At 39.5% G+C, this 22,475-nt stretch overlaps 1 protein-coding gene across 1 annotated transcript; it reads left to right on the top strand.

The window, feature by feature from the left end:
- The first annotated feature begins 13,001 nt into the window (after positions 1–13,001).
- Positions 13,002–21,352, top strand: IL26 (interleukin 26). Its single transcript, XM_010707928.3, has 5 exons — positions 13,002–13,247; positions 13,657–13,713; positions 15,141–15,272; positions 20,634–20,699; positions 20,781–21,352. The coding sequence occupies exons 1-5, from the start codon at positions 13,077–13,079 to the stop codon at positions 20,865–20,867; spliced, it is 513 nt and encodes a 170-aa protein (XP_010706230.1). The 5' UTR covers positions 13,002–13,076; the 3' UTR covers positions 20,868–21,352.
- Positions 21,353–22,475: the final 1,123 nt, after the last annotated feature.

Raw genomic sequence — 22,475 nt, 5'->3', positions numbered from 1 at the left:
ATAAAGGCTTATTTTTTAATTTATTATAATAAATATATTTGTTTTCAAATACTGCCATCTTATACAGCTTTTCTCTTTTACTGAAAGGCAAGGGAGGTGATGTATCATGTCTGGGGGGCTGCTGGGCCGAGTGGCTATATTCTTATATTCAGAAAGGATCCAAACTCAGTCTGGGGACACCAAATCTGAAATTTCAACTTACCATAGGCCAGGGCTTTGTGGGGAGTGTGTGGATCAGATTTTCTTGTGAGGAGTTGTTGGAAAAATAGCACTTCTCCTGAGAGTCTTTGGTGTGGTTCATTGAATCTGCCTAAGCAATTCTCCTTAGGTAAGGTCCTATCTTGAACAACTGATAACAGAAAGTTTCAGATTGTCCACCCCTGAGTCAGATGAGATGGAGATAAATGGACAAGTAGTAAAAGCTACTCACTGACCCATAGTGCTAAGACGAAAGAGTGCTCAGCAGCACCATGGATTTGGGAGCACTTCAGAAGAGAATTGCTTGGTGTCATTATCTGTTCCTTCAGCAGTGTCCCCTGGGCAGACAGACAAGTCGCTCTGGTAGACCCCGGATCATTAGTGGCTGCATGAAGGTTACAGATGTCAAAAAGCATCCAAATAGTGAAAAAGTCAGAGATATGTAATTGTGGATTGTCAGAAACTGGTGAAGCCCTCTTGAGCAAGGCTTTACCATTTCTTCATCAGAAGAGCATGCATCTTGCCCACATCTTGAAGAAAAGGAAAAAAAAAAAAAAAAAAAAGAAAAAGAAAAAGAAAGGAAAAAGAAGGAGAAAAAAAGTCACCACAGTTTTCCTCAAATAAATGATCCAGTTGAGTTGGCAGTACAGGTGAAGTTTTGTGAACACAGCATCTTAGGGAAATCCAAATTCTAAAATGTGTGCCAAAGAGGCATCTTAAAGACTCCTCATGAGTGGGTATTGTTATGTGCTAAAAATACTGGCAGGAAAATATTTCTGCCTGTGTAGCTTCCTCAATTACTCAAAGAGAAATCAAAGCTAAACCAGATGTAGTCTCAATGTCTTACATCAGCTATTGTAATGAATTAACATTAAAGCAGGTTAAATTATGCCTTGTTGATTGTGATCCAGAGGGATTTCAAGACAAAAGCAATTGTTCATACCCACTATGGAAAAATTTTATGAGAGCTGAAATAACATTTGTAGGAACTCACATTCTAAAGTGATACATGATCCATCTGGGTAACAATGTGCATCACCTGTCAAACTAGGTGCAATCAACATGGTTTGCTTTGCTCCACACTCTCCTTTGTATCTGATGACATATGAATTACATGCCTGTTCACAGTCAAGGAAGAAGTGACCCAATTTGTTACATTATGACAGTTTTAGGGATTTAACCTTTTATTATATTGAATAGGATATTTATTTTCTAACTGATGGGATAAGGAATTATATTGTTAAGAGTTCTTGGCTGACATCCTTTCTCTTATCATTCAAACTTGCAACAGCTGACAGCAAAGAGAGGGAAGCTAAACACAAATTAGGGAATTTATCTCACTGTCTATCGATGACCTTCTCCCAAAGATACACCTAGCTCCCTTTACAGCTGATGGAAGGTAAAAGGAATTATCCAGGTGTGATTTGTTTGAACTCCATTCGAAGTTTATGTAGGAAATGTCTCTTAAGAGAATAAGATGGCTTTGTTCTAGAAGTACCTGTTTTCTTCCTCATTAAGAAAGACTAGACCAAGAACTAGTTGTACTATTGCTCACTGATACAATCTCTTTACCAATGGATGATTAACTTTCTTCTTTCTTCTACTTCTTCTAGTCCCCTTCTACGCTGCCCTTTTTTTGAGCTGCCCTATCCAGAAATGTCAGATGCATCTCTTGAGCTTTCCAAGTTCTGGCTAAACCTAAACAAACCATTTGTCCACAAATGCAAAAGACAGTCATTCATCTATTTATTAACTTCTCTAATCTTGAAAACCACTAGCTAAGAGATTCTACAATGGAAACCTAATGAGCTGGAGCCCTGGAAATGTCACACAGCAGCACGTGCAGAATGTCCTACTAAGTTTTTCTTGCAAGATACATGTGGCTTGTGGATGTGTGAAGGATGGTGGGTAGGATTTCCCTTACAACAGGGGAAATGTCTGGGGCAGTTACTGACCAGAAGGAAATAAAGATGTATTTTCAGTCAAGCAAATTGGGTTTCATTTCAGTCAATAGTTACAGATCAGAAAAGGGAAATCAAATTGAAATATTTCATTCTGATTCTAAAGAAAATAGTTTTGCACTTGGAAATAGTGCTTTGGTTTAGAGCTTTACTTACATTTTGTCTCAAGTGATAAAAAGAGATTTGAAAGCAAAATGAGCTGTTTCATTTTGAGTTGGATGAGCGCTTTGGACTGACTCCAAATTAATTTTTTTGTTTGATTTTTCAGTTGGGTTACCCAACAGAAACTCCGTTGTTCACACAATTCTAATTTCCGTTGCCCTATTTTCCTCTCCTCACTCCTACCCTAGACAAGTCATGGACAGTTTGCAATTCCAAGAGATCCTTGACCTAATGTTGTTAGGGAGCGTATTTGCTCCACATCCTTCACTGTGAACACCTCTGTTGTAGATGGTGGGGGACTTCTCATGGGGCAAAAAATGGACAGAACTACCTACTGCCAAATTTGCTTTTTGTTGACTTTTCCTCCCTGTTGCTTACATTTGGGGACTGGAACAGACACTTTTTTTGCTAAATAGATAACTATAAAACATTTATCTAACTCTGAAACTTTGTGTAGAGAAGACAAGGGAACCCAATGCAGAGAAGTTTCCACATCCTGCTCAGTAAGTATTGGTGACATGTCAGGAAACCTCTCTTAAATACATAATATTGAGCATTACTCAGTTACAAGATTTACATATTCAGCGTCTGAATATATACTCTTCAAGTGACCTAGAATAAGAAAGCGTCAATTTTTCCAATTTGCTGCTGGAATTATATTCTAGAGAATGCAGAGCTGAAGCTATCCCAATGGTTACCCAGCAGCCTGTGCTTTAAAGCACAGCTAATTAAACTCTGCTTTGAAGAGCATATGGATTCCATTGAACAGCCATAAATGCCTGGTAATCCTTTCATTCATAACCATAATCAGTAGCCAATAGATGTTTGTTAAATGAGTGTGATCTGGAGCAGAACTGGCCTATTACTGTGAAGCAGGGTTGGCAGAGACATTGAAGTCGATCTCAGGCTCATCACTGGTGTTGCTGATTACTGTTACTGATGAAGAAGATAAAGACCATTGTAAAGAAGGAAAACCTAATCATGGTTCTGTGGGACTCTGGGGATATTTGGGAGGCAGCTACCCAATGACATGGTACATAAACGAAGATATTTGGATTAGAAAGTAATGCAGACTCTCATGATCACAATTCCGTGTTGTTCAAGAATTTGTTAGCAAGATATATTTGGAAGAGAGAAATGGTTAAATACAAAATGTGTTGAGACTGATGATATTTCTGGGGCCACATGTGGCTCTAAAATTGTATCTATTTGCAGCAACTTTTTCTGAGATAACACATAACCAGATCTTATCAGATAAACTGTATGAATTTCACCACTAGAAAAAGTGCTAAACTAAGATGTATGTGAAAAGTTTTATTCTGAAGTCTAGAAAGTTGCTCTCTGCTTAAGTTTTAAATTTCAGATCCCTGACCAAATTCACAAATATATTGATATCTGCCTTTTCATTTGTAATATACAGATTAAAGATTTAGAAAGGAAAGTATTCTTGCATCTTTCCTTCTCTAAGAGAAAACTGAAAAATAATCAACTTCAACAAATTGACTCATTAGACCTAAATGTAAATGTTTTCTTGGTTATAAAGTTTATTAAGGCACAACATTAAATATATTTAACTATCTAGACTTTGTCTTAGGTTAATACTTCTCATCAAGCATGTCTCTAAAATTTCTGGTTTGTAGTTCTTTAAAATGTACTTCCTTCCAGTCCTGAACAGCAGAAGAAGATTCAGATTCTTTCTCTCTTTTTCGTGTTTTATCCCCGCAGAAATGAATAACTGATATTTTAGATAGATAATCCCAGATTTAGAGGTTATCAAATCTGATACCCATTCTTCCCCGGGTAACTCAAAAATGGAGAACACTTGTTTGTCATGCACAGAATTTGGCAAAAATACGTCTCATTTATAAGCATTAGCTTGTTAACTACATCACAGTGGTCATTGCTGCTGCACATAACAGAAGTTATCTAATGTTTAGACATTTTTGGTTTGGTGGGACTTATGCCTTTCTCAGAAACTGCAAGACAGCTACTTAGACATCCATCTTAGTTTAAGCTGGGGTGGAATTTTTTTCTCAACAGTGTCTGGTATGGTGTTCTGTTTTGGTTCTAGGAGAAAAACAATGATAACACACAGACATCAATAGATACTGCTAAGCAGTATTGTATAGAGCCAAGGCCATTTTCAGTGAAGGGCCCAAGGAGATGGGAGGGAACAGAATTAGGACAGCTGACTTAAACTGGCTAAAGGGATATTGCCATATGACATCAAGTGGAAGGAATTTTAAAGGGAGTGGGAGTTCATCTGGCTCTCTTCTGCTGAGCTTTGGTTGGGGGATAGTGAGCGATTCCTTGTTCATCACTTGTTACATACATTTATATTTATGTATATATATGTATATATTTATCATAATTATTACCCTTTTCTTTTTCTCTAATGTAGTAAATAGTTTTTATCTCAACCCACAAGTTCTACTTGGTTTTTTGATTCTCTCCCCCATCAAACTGGGAATGCGGTAAGTGAACAAATGACTGTGTGGTGCTCAGCCACATGCCAGGTTAAACCACATCACCACCAACTGTTTGATTTAACTTGACATAAGGCCTCCATAAAAGGAATCTGCTCAACAATGGCTTCATGCTCTCATTTTGCTTCTGTCAGTGATCCAGCTGTTATGTGATAAGAACTTCTAGTCAGTGACTGGGAATGAAAAGCAAAGCAGCGACCAACCCTCCGATCCAGCAAGCCAGTACAATTGGCTTATCCATTTTCATAGTGACCTTGTGTTAGTCATGTCCCCTCTGGCACCTTGGGTGCCAGAAAACTAGCCAACAAAATCTTGGTGCCCATAGGCCCCCACAGAGACAGTGCTGTAGACATATATCTCTAGAACCTTTGGCAGCAAGGATGTCAGGCAGATGAAGTGAGGTGTCCTCTGAGGGCATGTTCCCTTCTGTCAGCCACAGAAAGAACCCCTGGTGATGAACATGCATTCAGAGATCCAAACCCCTAAAGTTTGTGTCCAGCCATGAGAAATCCCAGTCATGGACTGAAGGATATTGTGTTCCTACCAGATCAAGCTACCAGCAAGTGAGAGAACCAGCAACAAGTAGTATTGCCATTTTACTTTGGAAACATTTGACATTAAATTTAGATTTTGTTTTTCAATTCTTAGCCATTTCCCAGTGACATTTTTATCATTACTTGCAGTTAGGAAATTTGATTTATGTTGGTAACCTGGTGATGCTGGAAATGTATACTTAATAATAAAGAATATGTTTTAGACTAGAAGAACGTACAAGTTTCTCTGAAAATAGGAAGAATAGAGCAACTCATCTTTTCTACAGTTCTGAAAAGTAAAACAGAAAATGTCTCAGAGATGCAGTTTGAAGTCTTGGCCGAGAGGCTTGGGTTTATGCTGTAACCTCATTATCAGAATTGAGGTAAGAGAGAGGTTGCAAGTTGACAAATTATCTCCTGTTCTTTGCTGCAATAAATTAAATGTTTGCTTTCAGAAGTGACAGAATAGTAAGAACAAACCTCAGTAGAACTCAGATTTTGGTCAAATACTTCAGACCTGGGATACTTTCAAGGTCTTGCATGATCGGAGTACAAAAAGAAAAACGATGACAGAGGATTACTCTTTAATTCTTTTCTCTTTCCTTTTTTAAAGGTTTGATTAATAATGGAAGTTTTTTGTTTTTTTTTTTTCCATTGAAATATTTTACTTCATTTTCCACTGGTAGAAGATGGGTTTTGTGAAGAAATGAATGTTTTTGCTGCTTTTCTACTTAAGTGTTGATTTTCTCCTGGAAATTAAAAAACTGAAAAGTCAAGTAGTATTTTGAAGAAGTAGCTCTTCAAAAATGGAAAAAAAAAAGCCAATCTGTCTTCAATGATGGTTTGCAGTAAAAGGTGGATCTTTATTTTTTAAAAAAGAAATTATTTTCATATGAAAGTTCAAAAATTTTAGAACTGGTTTCAAATTCAGTCCTACAAACACTTGAGATTCTTCAAACTTCTGTTACAGGTACAAAGTTTATGGAATATATGGGGTTTTTAAATTTAGGGCTCAGGTCTGTAGTTGTCATTTTGTGCATAAGGATTCCCTAAAAGCTTTACTAAACCTACAAACAATAAAAATTGGAGTATTTCTGATTTCTTAAATGAATTAATCACCCCTTTTGCAATTTAAAATATTGGGCTTCAGACCAAGTTAATAGTAAATAAACAGAAAAGTTCAGAGAAGAGAGTTACGCAAAGTTAGATATAATCCGTGTTTTACTTTATTTCTAAAATTACTTCAAATGTTCAGGAAATGTGAAATTCATTGTCTCCTGATTTTCTAGATCTAGTTACTGTCATAATCAATAGCTACTGATTTATATTTTGTTATACTTGTCGTAATAGTATATTGTAAGTCAAAATCTTAATGCATGTTTTGACATTTGGCACATCTGTCTGTGTGATATTCATATTTTGTGATAATTTTTTCTGTAACTTATAGAATTTCTACAATAAACTTTCTTTCATTTAAATATTGCCAACAAGAAATTTAGATTTTACTCCACCCCCAGGTCCTTCTCTGTGCTTATCTATGTGACCTATGCTTGCAAGATTTTATGTGCCTTGGTAAATAAATCCAGTGTGAGTAATTCATTATTCAGCCCCTATATCTTTTGCTGGAAAAAAAAATCACCAGATGTAGTCATATATAAAAAATATATTTCCCTCAAGAAAGGACCCTACTGATGAGATTCATTCAAAGCGATATTTCACATAGAAAGCAGATATACAGTGGGAATTGGAGAAATCTGAGGACACTGAGGGCTGTTGGATGAAAGCTAGAGGAAGAGTGCCAAGGCAACAATCTCTGACTTTAGGTCACGGAACTCCCAAGATGGTTCCCAAGGGAAATGTAGTGGAAGGAATCACTTCTATTACCATTAGGTTTAAGTTCACCAGAGGGAGGATGCTACCTCAAATGGAAAAAACTTTAGAACATAATTTTGTTACCCACAGTGCTGTTGCTTCCTTTGCTGTTGTTTTCTGGTGTTACTGTTGGGGAAATTTGCAGTAGTACCATGGCAGTAGGACCAACAGTAGCTGGGGTTCACACCTTCAACAACCTTCTTTTTTTCCACAATCTCCACAGTCTTCTAGTCCAGCTCCCAGCTGACATGGGCTCTGAGAGCCCTCTGAGCACAATCTATAGGCATTGCCAAGGTGATCAGGGATGGACTGGGAGAGAGAACAGAGGGGAGCCACTTTAAAAGCTAAATTTTACAAGTTAAAAAAAAAAAATTACACAAAGCAGGAAGAGTAAAGAACAAACAAGCAACAACAAGGAGAGAAAACTGAAGAAAGAGTTATAAAGGTAGAATGAGAGAGATTTTCAATGTGAATTTGGTACTATACAAACCAACCCATTTCCACCAGCCTAGCAGATGTAGGCATTCTCCTCTCCCAAAACCATGCTCAGGTTTCCATGTGATTTGGTTTTTCTTTTACAAGTTTAGGACTACTTTTTAATAAGGCTGCAATGGCATTGCAAGAGAAAGCAAGTCACAGACATCTGAATATGTGCAAGAGCAAGCAAAGACTTTGGAATAGACATCTCCCAGTGTGGGGAAGCTGAGATGTCTGTTACTGCCCACCATGTCTGTAAACCAAGGAACAATACTTCTGTACAGAAATTTCCTAATAAGAGTTTGATGGCATTAGACTAACATTTTATAATGGGGTTAGAGACTGAATATCTGTCATTAAGTGAGATCACTTAACTGGTTGATGGGAACAATGTGAATGCACCTGAACGTTTCCTCATATTCAATATTCTCTCAAATAGCAATATCTCCATCAGACTACAAAAGCATGACTAGTAAAGGCTATCTACATAAAGGTTTTATGTCAAATGCAAATCTTTACCTAGCCATGAAGTGATTTTTAGTTGCACAGTTGCAGATACTGAACAGCATCCTGAGATACTCAGGTAGTGCTGAGCATTCTTCCAAGGTACCTAACCAATGGGTGCAATGGTTCACTACTGCTATGAAATCTTAAACTCCTGTTTATTTTCTGTGTGTAGAGAGAAAAGATCAGTTTTAGTACCTTGGTGATTTCAAACTGGACCCTCTGTGCACTGTCTCTGGGGAGACTGAGCATGCTAAACGTGGCTGAAATAAGAATTGCTTGGCAGACTGCTGGCTGCCACCAAACTGAAATACAGAACCAGACCAGTAGCCTAGAGAGACCCATCATACAAGACTGTCTGTGTCTTTTCCTGAAGATGAGAGGACATTATCAGTATGTTTTATAGCAATTCACATTTGAGACTTCTTCATGAGATGTTACTCATACTGAGCAAAGAGATGCAAATGCCTGGAGGAAATGTAATTGGGTTTGGGGTTTCTATTTTTTTTTTTCTTTTTCTCTCTCTCTTTTTTTTTTTTTTTTGCTTGGTTTTTCTTTTTCACCTAGGTTTGACTATGATTTCTGTTTTACTTAATATCTTAAAATTTTTATTAGATTCATCTAAGGCATAGAGTGAATAAGTTCTGTCTGGACACATGGTCTTGCTGGTGCATGGACGCAAAGATGATTAAGAACCTGGAGCATCAAGGGCAGTCTGAGAGAGCTGAGACTGTTCAGTTTGGAGAAGAGAAGGCTCAAGGGGGATCTTATCAGTGTACAGAAATATCTGAAAGGAGAGTGAAAGAGAATGGAGAGAGGGAATGGGTATATTATGCAACACAGGAGATTGCCTCTGAACACCAAGCAGCACTTCTGTGCTGTGTGGGTGACAGAGCACTTGCATAAGCTGCCTAGAGAGGTTTTGGAATCTCCTCCCTGGAAATCTTTCAAAGCTGACTGAACATGGCTCTGGGCACCCTGTGCTGGGCAGAGGTTGGAGTAGATGGATCCAGAGGGCCTGGCCATCCAGAGACATTCTATGCTTCTTGAACATATTCAACAAAGGTAGTTGAGGAGCATCCATGCAGGCACCATACACTGTGAGTGCATCATGGGAACAATTGTAGTCATAGGGGTGGGAAAGGCACCAGACTGACATCCCATGTTAGGCATCAAATGTTTGCAACCTTTCTTAGACTATCCCAGTTTCAAGGTGGATTTCTTTTCTTTTCTTTTTTTTCTTTCTTTTTTTTTTTTCCCCAAACCATAGCAGTGCGCATACAATATTTAAGCAAGAGCTGCTCTGCTGACTGTTGAAGATGTGTTAGTGAATCACTGGGTGCCCATGTGCTGAGTTTGCACGGATAGTCTAGGCCCTCATGTCTGAAAAGTCGGCACATAAATGTTTAGTAATTGTCAAAAATCTGTACCAGCTCCAAAGTCTCTTATTACTTCAGACAGTGAAGAAGGTTAAAAGGAGCAGTTCTCAAGTGCCGATGGGTATTTTGTGTCTATCTATATGACTATATTCATTACAACCATGTTCCAAAAACTGCAGAATCTTCTTTGGATGCTAAGAGATGCTCCTTCCCAAACTTCTGTCTATGGAGGTATTAGGATTTTTATTTTATTTTATTTTATTTTATTTTATTTTATTTTTTGATAGGTATCAAAACCATCCGTTTTGGGAAAATCTCAATAAACTTCATCATTACTCATCCAAACATATTTTGGTGCATAAATACTGCTGTTCTTCATGTAGAATACTATTTTTCAGGAGACTAAAATTAACTGAAAAAAATTGTCTATAGGAAGCATAGAGCTAATTTAGTTCTAGTTCTAGTTACACTAACAGGAAATAAAATCAACAGAAAATGTGAAAGATTAGAAGATTCAGAAGTAAGAAATTAGATGGGGTATTTTATGGATGCAGATAAAAAAACCAACTAAGCTGCAAAATAATAGTATGTTTGTTACCTTAAATTGACTAAGAACTTCGTAGCAGTGGTAGATGTATCCATTTGCTTTATACAGACCAAGAGAATTTAATATTAATAATGTCTAGTTAACTCATATAGATCGAGTCAGTTCCATGATTCACAACAAGATAGTGAAGAAAAAATTCTCTCCATGGTGATGTTCCTGTGCACTGAGCCTGCGTTGACGTGGATTTTTGCACTTGTAAATTACACACAGCCCTCTTTGAAACTAAGTCCCTAGCCAGGGCAAATTTGGCAAGATTTTCTTCTCTAATATGTTGGTCATCCTGTTAGTTTTTTCTTATTCTTAGTGGTTCTCTTTCTCTTTCATTCACACTTTACAGAATTTGTATTAAAGTAATGAATGAAAGTAAGTTTCATGTTCTATCAGTATTGTACTGTTCCTTAAGTATTCGCGATGATATGCGTCTAGATTTGTCTGTACTGTGAGAACACATTTGCACTGAGGTGATTTCCTTATATTCCTATGATTCTCAACTCACGTCTGGAAGTCAGCATGATTTGTGGTGTGTTTTGCTGCTGTCTTCAGGATAGCTCAGGATGTATCAGTTCTACCACGCACACAAAGCTTTGCAGCACTTTTCGATGTTCATTTCTAAAAGATCCGTGTCTGAAAGTCTTTCTTCCTCTACTTCATACAACTTTAAAATACTGAATAATATCAGTTCTTTTGTGTTCTATATTATTTATAACATTACTACAACTGAGTGCCAAAGTGGTACTAAACTGCAGTGTACAGAGCACTAAATGAGGCACTCCACCAAAAAAAAAAAAAAAAAAATCTTTGTTCTGAACAGGTAACAAAATGTTAACTGACTTTACAGGATCTGATAGTAAGCACCATCCTCCTATGATAGGAAAGATAAGGAAACCCTACATCCTATATTATTTTTTAATATGGAGACCATACATTTACATCCACCTGCATCCATTTACACAACTCTACGGAAAAGCCAGCCGGATTCAGCAAGACGTGTGCTGAGTCACCAAGGAAGCTTTCTAAAGCCTAATGCATCAGTGTAACTACTATAGCACAGTGGTAGGAGCTTGCAGAACAGACAAAATGAAACTTGTGGGTTCAAGGGTTTTCCAGCAACAACAGGAGTTTTCAGAGATGTTTAAAACTATTGATTTTCTTGTGAAAAGCCATTACAGTCTGGCTACATGACACATTTATTCCATCTAGAGTAAATCTATTGACCAGAGAGTACCACAACTTGGGGAAAGTAAGACAGTTATGCATTCTGACTCTGCTACTGGTATTGCCTGAGATCCTTCTCTGGGAGCAAACTAAAAGAAAGTGTTTAATCTGCTGTCCACATGCCTTGAATGATGGTCTTTAGTGTATCTCATCAAACAAATCTGACAGCATTTAGAGAGCTTAAACACAGACCGGAGATCAAACGAACACTGAAGGGCATACAGGGCCTCAGGTCTCCATCATCTCCACGTAACCAAAGGTCTTAACTCTCCTCCTCTTGTCAATTCTTTGGTCCTGAGCCCCAGGAGCATAGAGTGAAGCTACTGGAATATGTGGATTGGTCATGTAGTAAAACTCCTTTCCAGGAGATGTTACAAGTGAGATCCCTGGAGCTGAATGTGAGTCCATCTTGACTGAGAATGCAGGCATATTTGATTCCATAAATAGACAGTGGGATCAATGCTGGGGTCAATTTACTATCTAGCTTATCTCATCCTTTCTCCCAAACCTGCTGTCACTGTAGGTGGAAGAGTTGGTATGCTGGACCAAAAGCTGCTTTCTCCTATTTCTATTATACATAGAAATGGGGGTCATACAGGTCATTGGGGTCTTGATGGCTGACTTCACCAGTTCATTACTTTATAGCCTCACACTGATGGTATCACTTCAGGATTTCTAAGTCCATCCTTGGTGTGATGTTCCTTGTTTGAATGGAGTGGTACCTGAGATGAATTTATCCCAGTCATCCAACTGGGATGGACAGCTCTGTTGCTCCCAGCAACAAAAGCAGGCCAGAGATACAGATTGCCCAATCTCTGTCTGGGCATGAGTGTAGAAAAGCAAGCATCAGACTCTACAGTTTTAATTTTACAACCTTCCTGGTGGGTAGGTTGGGACCTCTCCTGCCATTTCCTGACCTTTGGTACTTGGTGTGCTCTTAAGGAAGCTTGGTAGCCAGACATGCCCTGATGCATGAGGAGAGCTCCGACTGGAGCCCTGCTTTTCGTGTTGCACAACCTGCTGCTACTACAGGTTCAAATCTTGCCCCAGCGAAAGATTCATTAGAGCCATTAAAATAAGCAGCAAAATCCTTTGATACTATCTGCTGGATACCTGAAAAAACACTTCACAATGGACTGGACAGTGAAGAATTAAAAGATCTAACTTCTTATACATAATGGGTTTTCAAAAATGTTTTAGTGTAAATTAGCAAAAATTTTTCTGTCTCCGGGCCACTACGTGTTAGAAAATTGCTGCCATAAGGTTTTGTGGAAAAATAATTTTAGAAAATTCACGTTTGGTATAATTTGTTACGAAACCGAACTAACCAGCTCAAATACTTTTCCTTCAAATGACCACCACTTAAAAGAAAGACTTCTCTGAGAGGGAAGTTCTACTTTCTTGGAAACCTTGACCCTGCTGCCAGTAAATATGGAGATATCGTTTAGAAAACGTCACAGATGATTGTGGTAAAACTTGTTGAAAGTGGAGCAACATGTATAAAAAAGCACAGCAACAATACTAATGAGCCAGCACATGAGCATTAGGTTATCTACATGAGCATCTCAGTGCAGAAGCTGTGTTGAGGGTTAACAAAATTAGGTTAACCTCTGTCATCTAACCAGTCTTGCTGTATCACATACGCTGCTGTGACTATAGAGCACGAAGATTTGGAAGTGAAGATGAAAGCGTATTCTATTTTCAGATCTGGGTATTTGTTAGTTCTACTTTGTCTTTTCACTGTAGAAGGCAAAAAGTCACCTACAGGAAAGCGTACCTGCCGGAAAGGACTACTCTCCCAAGTGACAGAGAACCTATATACCAAGGCAACTAGTTTAAAATCATCTGTTCCTGTAAGTTGATCCCATTAGATGAAGATTATTCTATTTATGGATGCTTCTTTGACAGCTTTGCTATTCATCACCTGGATGCTTCAGTAAGCTGAACGTATCTCTATGTTCTTGAGAGAAAGGATAATGCTTCTACTCCTTTCGTAAAGATGGGGAAAAAAAGAGGATGTATGGAGAGGTGGGATGAGTTTGCCAAGGTCATGGAACAAGTTCATCGGCAGACAGGCTGGAATTGGAACACAGATTTACAAGGACATCATCCTACATCTGAATAAGATTATTATTACTACTGTGACTAGAATACACCTTGGTAGGAAACACTACTGTACAGAGTTTTGTACGAATTAGACTAAAAGCTCTTTCTCCCTTCCTTTTCTTAGATTAATTAATACTAACACATTGTATTTTACAGAAGGATCTCATCAAGAATACAAGACTTCTAAAAAAGACAACAAAAATGCTGTTTATGGTAAGATTTATATTACTGTTTTTCCACACTTTTTGTTTTGATTTTCCTTTGGTCTGCAGAGATAGGAAGGAATGACAGCTGACACAAAAGTTAGTTGTGTTTAATTGTCAAGTAGGCAATGTTTACTAGAGCCATAACTCTAATGGAATTCTCTGCTTAGAGGAAGTGTTACATCTGCACCACAAAAACCGATTTTCCTATTGGACTTGAGGAAAGAAGTGATTGTGGTATGAGGAGAAAGAGGTGGTTGTGGAAAGCCTGGATAGAGGCATTTGCTACTACCTGGTTGCAGTGGAGCTCTCCTTTGGAGCATTGGGGTGGCAGTGTCTACTGCATTGTGAAGGAACATGTTTGTGGTAGCCCTTGCTCCTCCCTTGAATACTTTACACGTGTGATCCTCCTCAGTAATGCTTTTCAGCTACCATCTCATTCTCATGAGGGCTGACGCCAAATCCACCATTCTGACAGTTGAGCCACCTTCTGTGAGGCTATGCATACTGCAGATAGTCCAGGGATTTTGAAGACTGGCCAGCCAACAGCTGCTTTGGGCTTAGACCTCTGCAGGCGCCCTAGAAGAGGGAGATTCAATTCCCCAAATATGATTTGGCATGGAAGTGAGACTCTGAATTTATGGGGTCTGTTCATAGGTGACTACAGATGTGTGAGTGGTTTTAGCATCTTTTATGCAGAGATTTAGTCAGTAGGGCAGACTGACTCAGTGGAGTCAGTTAGTAGAGACCTACTAGCCTTTGAACTTCTGGGGATCTCAGTGAGTGGATCCGGGATTGAAGGATCCTTACTTGCCCAAGTAATGTTCGAGATCAGCTCCTCTCATTCTACATGGACACCTGCATTTCAATGGCTTAATTTTGCACCCAATACTTGGTTTGGTTTCTTAAAAATAGGCATACAGCCATTTGAAATACCTTTGGGTGTCCAAGATATCCCATAGATAAGTAAGGTATTACATAAGGTGGTCTCTTCTGGAGAAGCAGCTGGGGCTGGGAGGGATTCCTTTAAAGCATCTTGTATGGCATGGGACACTGGTGTGGAGGAATCAGACAATAACACCCACAATCACCCCTACAGTGTGGCTAAGATTATCTGGCTTAACTCCCCTATTGATCTTCTGTTTATTCCTTATGCATTAAATAGACTTGTTGCTGTCTCTTCTGTTCATGGCTTATCTTACTGATACTCCTTGCTGTGTCAGTGCAATATCCTCATGACCTATCTTCAGAAACTTCAGGGGTATACTGAGATGTTTGAAAAAAAAGGATGCAATCTAATGGGATACTGAAGTCTTTGAAATAATTCTATTGGTTACATGCTTTCTAACCACATGCATTTTTACAAACGTAACATTTCAGAGAAAATTTGACTTGTGAGATTTTCATTTGTCAACTCCTTACCTGCTTTGTTTTCAGACAAATTGTAATGTTCGAGATCAGCTCCTCTCATTCTACATGAAAAATGTTTTCAGTCATCTTGGAATAGAAAGTGAAAAGCTGTACGTTATTAGTGCCTTCCGGGTCCTGCAAGAGAACATGAATGCCTGTGTGAGTATATTACTGAGAGCTAAACTGCCTCTGTCCAGCTGAGAGGCTAGGAAAGGTCTAGATCATACTTTTTTTGACAGTTAAAGAGTGTGATTCAGAATTATGGTGTGCCCTATGCTGCAGAGAACTCAGCTTCCCAAGGGCTTCCCCCTGAGCCTGGGGAAGTTTCACACCACTCATTTCCTTCCAGAGTGTGTCTGTAGAGTGGTGGAGATGCCATGGGTACTCTTACTCACATATTATCTCTACTGCACCACACTGAATCTGGGAAGAGCCGATGGTGACTCGTAAGCAAGCACTGGCATGCAGCGATATAGACTTGGGAAAGAGCACCTGTAAAGTTACCAAGCAGAAGGGACATGGGAATGCTGATCAACAGTCAGCCAAACATGAGCCAGTAGTGTGCCCAGGTGACTAAGAAGGCCAAAGGCAGCCTGGCCTGCATCAGAAATATTGTGGCCAGCAGGGCTAGGGGAGTGATTGCTCCCTTGTATGAGGCACTGGTGACACTGCACCTCAAATTTGAGTCCCTACAAGAAGGACATTGAATTGCTTGAGTATATCTAGAGAAGAGCAGTGAAGCTGGTGAAGGGATTAGAACACAAAAATATGAGAAGTGGCAGAGGGAATTGGAGCTGCTTAGTCTGGAGACAAGGAGGCTGAGGAGAGATGGCATCACTCTCTGTAGCTACCTTAAAGGAGAAAGCAGGAAAGAATGTACCGGTCTCTTTTCTCAGGTAACAAGTTATAGAATGTTAGGCAGCATCCTCATGTTGCAATAGGAGAGATATAGGCTGTTATCAGGAAGAATTTCCTCATTGAAAGGTAGTTAGGACTGCAAGGGATCACCGAGGGATATGGTGGAGTTGCCATCCTTGGACATGTTTAAACGATGCGTGGGCATGGTTCTTAGCTACATGGTTTAGTGGTGGACTTATAGTGTTAAGTGGATCACTGGACTTGATTCTAAAGGCTTTTTTTAACATAAATGATTCTATGATTCTATGGTTCTGTGACATGGGATAAACCACAAAGGAGCAGTTTTCATGTATTGGCTATGCCCACAGTTGAAGCTGCCGCCCACTGGCAACATATCCCAAGAGTGAATTGAGTTGTCCTACCAATACCATGTCATTATCCCACCTTGCACTTGACACCAGGACCGTAGTTAGTACACATTTTTGCCAGTGCAAATATGCACATAGATTAAAGGGTGATAGGGTGAAAGGGTGGGAGGACTGGCTGACACGCCTGAAGGCTGTGCTGCCATTCAGCGAGACCTGGACAGGCTGGAGAGCTGGGCAGTGAGAAACCGGATGAGGTTCAACAAAAGCAAGTGCAGGGTCTTACACCTAGGGAGGAATAATTGCATGCACCAATACAGGCTGGGGGATGAGCTGCTGGAGAGGAGCTCTGCAGAGAGGGACCTGGGCGTCCTGGTGGACGACAGGTTGGCCATGAGCCAGCAGTGTGCCCTCGTGGCCAAAAAGGCCAATGGCATTCTGGGGTGCATTAAGAAGAGCGTGTCCAGCAGGTCGAGGGAGGTGATCCTCCCCCTCTACTCTGCCCCGGTAAGGCCTCATCTGGAGTACTGTGTCCAGTTCTGGGCTCCCCAGTACAAAAAAGACAGGGATCTCTTGGAAGGAGTCCAGCGGAGGGCCACAAAGATGGTGAAGGGCCTGGAGCATCTCCCCTATGAAGAAAGGCTAAGTGAACTGGGTCTGTTTAGCCTTGAGAAGACTGAGAGGGGACCTGATCCAGGTTTATAAATATCTGAGGTGTGGCGGCCATAGCGGTGAGGCCAGTCTCTTTTCAGTGGTACGTGGAGACAGGACGAGGGGAAACGGACATAAGCTGCAGCATAGGAAGTTTCGCACGAATGTGCGTAAGAACTTCTTCACGGTGAGGGTGACGGAGCACTGGAACAGGCTGCCCAGGGAGGTTGTGGAGTCTTCTTCTCTGGAGATATTCAAGTCTCGCCTGGACGCCTACCTGTGCGACCTGGTGTAGGGAACCTGCTTTGGCAGGGGGGTTGGACTCGATGATCTCTAGAGGTCCCTTCCAACCCCTACAATTCTGTGATTCTGTGATTCTGTGATACTAAAATGACCCCATCACTTGTAGGCTGGTTTTCTTCCCCTTCTTGTCACATACATGCTAGGCTGCAGAATGTCCTGTTAGGCCTTACCTCCTGGCTCCTCTTTAAAGGGTAGGTGAATAGGAACAGGGTATGCCTTAAATCTTTATCATCCACAGCCATTTTTTTTCCCTCCAAAACCTTTAGTCCTTGAAAGTAACAGTGTCACAAAAAGTGAAATGTGAGTTAGGCTTTAATACAATCATGAACAGTCAGGTAAATATCTATGCTACTTTTAAAAAGTGAAGGTAGAATGAAAAGTCAACAAAATGTTATTGAATTATAGCTTTGTCTAATCTGAAACATGTGGTCGCATGTGGTTCTATATGCACACAGATATTTGCAGTTCAAAAATAAACAACTTCAGACATCGCCTTGCAGTGCTGTACATCAGAACACAACAAAAATATTTGTATAATGTAAAAACGTGCAGATCTCAATGGGAGAAAACTTCCCCAGCTCTCAGGTTCAGTGTTTAAGCCATGCTACATAATTGCAATCATTATTCACAGAATTTTGTTATAATTATCTGTGTCTGTCAAAATTCCAGGTATTAGAACAATACAACAATACAACATAATTGAATGAAATTTCATTCTTATCTAGAAAATTGTCTGAAAATTACATCTCATACAAGTGTCAGCACACATAGAGGAGTTTAGACTGTATGCTTTGACTCAATTCAGCACGTCAGTTATTATGACATGCCATCAGTGACTGGAGCTAACTAAATAACTTAGTTAGCTATTTAGTTTCTTCTGTTTCTGTGCTCTATGGAGACAAAATGCATTACTCAAAGATACTGAATTCTTTTCACAATTACTACCAGTATTCTATCCAACACAAATATAAACAAAACAATTTATATTTTCCAATCTTAAATATATATATATATACATATCTATATATAGGAAAGAAAAGACTTCCTCTTATAGAAGAAAAACAATAACTGTTCAGAAAATGATGACTTGTCATGATTTTCTAGGAGACACCTCATTACTGGAAATGGTAGCACTTTAAAAAGAATTTTTATTAATTCAAAGTCAACAATAGAAAAAAAAAAACATTTGAAAGAATAGCAGAAATTGTGATCAGAATGAAAGTAATGAATCTTCTTCTAATACACAGATTGTGATTTTTCCACTGTATTCCCTCATAAATTTAGGGATGAATTCTTTAATGTTCATTGTATAGTTGAATTGTAAGATGTTTGTCAGAAGGGATTTCCACCATGGCAACATACTTGCATAAGAAATGCATCATCTTTCATGGGTCAAGTTCTTTATACAAGTGAGGGAAACAGTGACACCTTTATGTACATACCCACCCTATATTCCTTTGTGAACTCTGTCTCTAATTCAGCCAAGTAGAGTGGCAAGCCTACTATGTAAAAATCCTAACAAAATTTGATTCCAAAGACTTTGTACTACATTATTGCCATGATTTTAACCTTGCTACTCTTTTTTATTTTTCTTACTTCCTCCTCCTCCTCCCTCCTTCCCTCCCCCCCAAATATTAATATTTTCCAATAATGTAAGAGCCCAAGTTCACTTTTTTTTTTGCACAGGTACCAAAATCTCTAAGTCCCTTTTCTGCAGGGAAATCATGCCCTTTCACTTAGAGTATAACTGCACTGTTAAATAACTGTACATTTTTTCTTGGATACTGGGAACATCCATCTGCAGCACCACTGTCCTCAGCAAAAGCCTATTTACTTGCTCATTTGTCCTATTGAGATGGCAACAACATGAGAACGGCTGCTGCTTCTGGGGATATTTCTACATCAATAGGAGGTTGAAGAAGTTTTTTCTTGTATTTGAGTGCAGAAAGGCAATACATTGACTGTAGGATTTTTAATATTGCTCTATCATTGCAAATAGAGCTTGTTGGTCTTTAGTAGAGATTGCAGCGTAGCTTGAAATGAGCAAGCTTGCTTGTTCACTTGCTCTGAAATACTTGTGTGGAAATCTGCATCATGCAAACTGACCTTTAAAAAAAAAAGCATACCAAACAAAAACAAAAACAAACAAACAAAAAAACCCCAAAAAACCCACATCATGAAGAACTGCCCTAGTTAGAAGATTATTAAAGGCTTAAAAATGCAAGTTACTTCTATTCACATTTTCAGTTTACAAGGTGATTTTAACATACAGAGAAAGTAACTTGAAAAGAAAATATGTGCTCCTTTTTAAAAATTCTCTTTGAAGTGTAAAGATGTATGGTCACCTCTTTTTAAATGAATTCAGGACTTTTGCCTCTTTTCCAAAATGTTGGCTTTGCTTGTAAACTGGAAAATACCAGTCCATTTTTTCCACAGTAGGATTTTTCCTGCATAAAGAGTTGGGGAATCAGGTAGCAGGGCTGAAGGTGTTGCTTAGAAAGTTTATCCAGAGTGCTACAGAAAAAGCAACAAAAAAAACACAATTAAGAGTTGTGATGCACACCTGTGAGCATGCAGATCAGGCACAGTGAGCAGCTGATGGTGGCACAGCTGTCGGGCACCCTGGGCCATGGGTGCCAGTTTGGGGATCCCTTGGCAGCTGTGCTGCCAGGCTGAAAATTCTAGTTAAAGGACCTGAGCCGTACAGCTAGGTTGCACCATATGAAAGCTGTAGTTGGCACTGATATAAAGACCTCTGAGATAAATAGGAAATGTGCAATATGAAGACTTAGTGTATGGGGCCGCTGAATCACGGCCTGAACCTTTGATTGATCACCTGAGGCGAGCAATGAGTCAGCCATGGGAGCACAGGTGAAGGCAAATCACCTGTGCTGCAGGAAGGGGTGGAGCCTGGCTCCACCTCTCCTAGACCCATTTAAGAGCTGACTGCCAGTGAGGAAGGATCTCTCTGGAGATCTGCTCCATCAGGAGTTCATCTTGTGAGCCCAGGACAGGGTGAGTGACTTTCTCTTATTTCTCCAATATAAATTATATTAGCCAAGGTCCTGGAGATATATATATCTCATATATATATGCCATCTGTATATCCATTGATTAAACACTTGGTGGTACCTATATTACAGTTTCTGTAGTGCGATCTCAATTTTCCAGAAAGCAAACAAGTAAAACAACACTTCTGTAATAGCAGGAGGTGCTGATTTCACATGTTTTACACATAGTCCAATGGTGCCACATTGTGGGTTTGTCTCTTCCTCACTGCTTTTTTATTTCCATTAGCATTCTTGTTGCAACAAGCTTTTTTGGTTTCTTCTCATCCCTTCAGCTTCCATGTGCTCCATCCACAAGGTTAACTTCTGCTGTCAAAAATATAAAGAAAACATTTCTTAAGGTAAGAGTATTTCTTAAGGTAAGAGCTCTTGCTTTGGTGGTGTGGGTGGTTTCACTTCTAATGCCTTTATCTTCTTGACAGCTTGGGGAGAAGGGAGTATACAAGGCCATCAATGAGCTCGATATTCTCCTTCCCTGGATTCAGGCCTACATCCAAACCATAGTATGAGGAACAAGGAGGTGACTGCAAATACGTCACCTCTATATTAAGAACAGATCCTTACCCAAAGGCCTGACAAACAACTGTGCGCTGGACGTGCAACTTGCCTGGCAGCAACACTGCAACACTGGAGAACAGCTCTTGTAAAAAAAGAGCAGAAAGAGGAACTTTCAAGATCTTTCACAGTTGTCTTGGCAGCTATGCCTACCCTCAGTACGAGAGCAGCCCCTTGAAAAGTTACAGTATGATGTGCTTTGTGTCCTGCCCACCAGCTTGTTGCCTCACAGGCAGCCCCCAGACGCACTGCACGAGCCCATCTCATAGTCTACTACCACAAGGATCTAGCCATGCCTTGTGTCACCGCTGTGTGATCACGATTTAAAGTAACATGGAGCACTTCAGAACCTCCCCCCTATAATATATATATAAACATATTTTATAGATATGTAACTATGCACAACTATTCTACATCTAAAGAAGAAAAAATAAGTATATGCTGCTTATCTTTATTATTAACTTAAAGTAATAATTGATACCTAATAAACATACTCCAAGTAATGGCAAAACTTTGGTCTATGACTCATGCATGACCTTCTCATGTCACACACTCTACTTGAGATCACACAGTGCAGAAAACGTGATTAGTTGATTGCCATTTACTGGGTTTGAAAACAGTTTGAATGAGATTTGTGGGACATCATTATTCAATTGATTGGTAGCTGTTTCCAAAAGATCTTTCGCATAGCAGAAGATGAAAATGGAGTTCTAGTTTTCCCACATTTTTAAAGACTTAGAAGAAATTATCCAGGTAAGAAAGAATTCCTCATCTGTATGATTGAACTTCCATAAAGGTGAGATTCTGCAGCATCGCTTGTGAGTCACTGACCAGCATCCTGGCAGAAAGCACGAATGAATCCATGAGTGAATTGTTTCTTTAGGAGCCAGAGCTCCATACTACCCCATGCTCCAGCAGCTCCTTACAACCCCACCTCACCCCTCCCTGCTCACACAACCATATCTGACTTTGCCTTTCTTATACCCTGGGGTCTTGCAGGATGGCTGGCTTTCTCTTCCAGGTCCTTCCACAGCTTTGCAACATGCTATGTATTTGCTGGTCGCTTGTGGCAATTCTAAATTGCAGTGTGCAAAGTTTAACTCATTAACATATTATAGATCATTTAAGAAAGAAACAGTACACCTTTGTTTGGGAAACTGCCAGTGAATCTCAGCAGGAATGACTTCTGATGGCAATACAAAAGTTTTAAAAGCAGTTTTTTTATTATAACAAACGATCTCAGACAGGTTCAGGTGCTGATCTTCAATGAGAACATGAAGCAATTACTTTGCACTTATGTTTCACATTAAGAGCCGTGCAGTGAAGACACGAGCCCTTCAGCACAAGCAATGAACTGTGATAACATTGGCTTCCTAGCTTTGTGTTCTAGCAATTAACTTCAAGCAAATGTATTCATTACATGTTGAAATACAGAACATTTTTCTGTTAAAGTGGATGCTCTTGGGAAATACCGCTGACTGATTTAAGGTGCTGGGACAGCAATGAAAATGAGAACTTTGGTGCTTAGAACTCACCTGTCAGTGCCATGTTACATGGCACAT

The sequence above is a fragment of the Meleagris gallopavo genome, chromosome 1 (genome assembly GCF_905368555.1).
Source record: "Meleagris gallopavo chromosome 1, MGAL_WU_HG_1.1, whole genome shotgun sequence".
Classification (NCBI taxonomy): Eukaryota; Metazoa; Chordata; class Aves; order Galliformes; family Phasianidae; genus Meleagris; species Meleagris gallopavo.
This window is presented reverse-complemented; position numbering and strand designations above follow the sequence as displayed.

Bases quoted from the DNA above. Each gene is read 5' to 3' on its own strand.
- IL26 (XM_010707928.3), top strand. From the start codon at position 13,077: ATGAAAGCGTATTCTATTTTCAGATCTGGGTATTTGTTAGTTCTACTT. The intron at 15,273-20,633 runs GTGAGTATATTA...TCATCCCTTCAG, and splicing joins AAGAGAACATGAATGCCTGT to CTTCCATGTGCTCCATCCAC. The intron at 20,700-20,780 runs GTAAGAGTATTT...TCTTCTTGACAG, and splicing joins TAAAGAAAACATTTCTTAAG to CTTGGGGAGAAGGGAGTATA.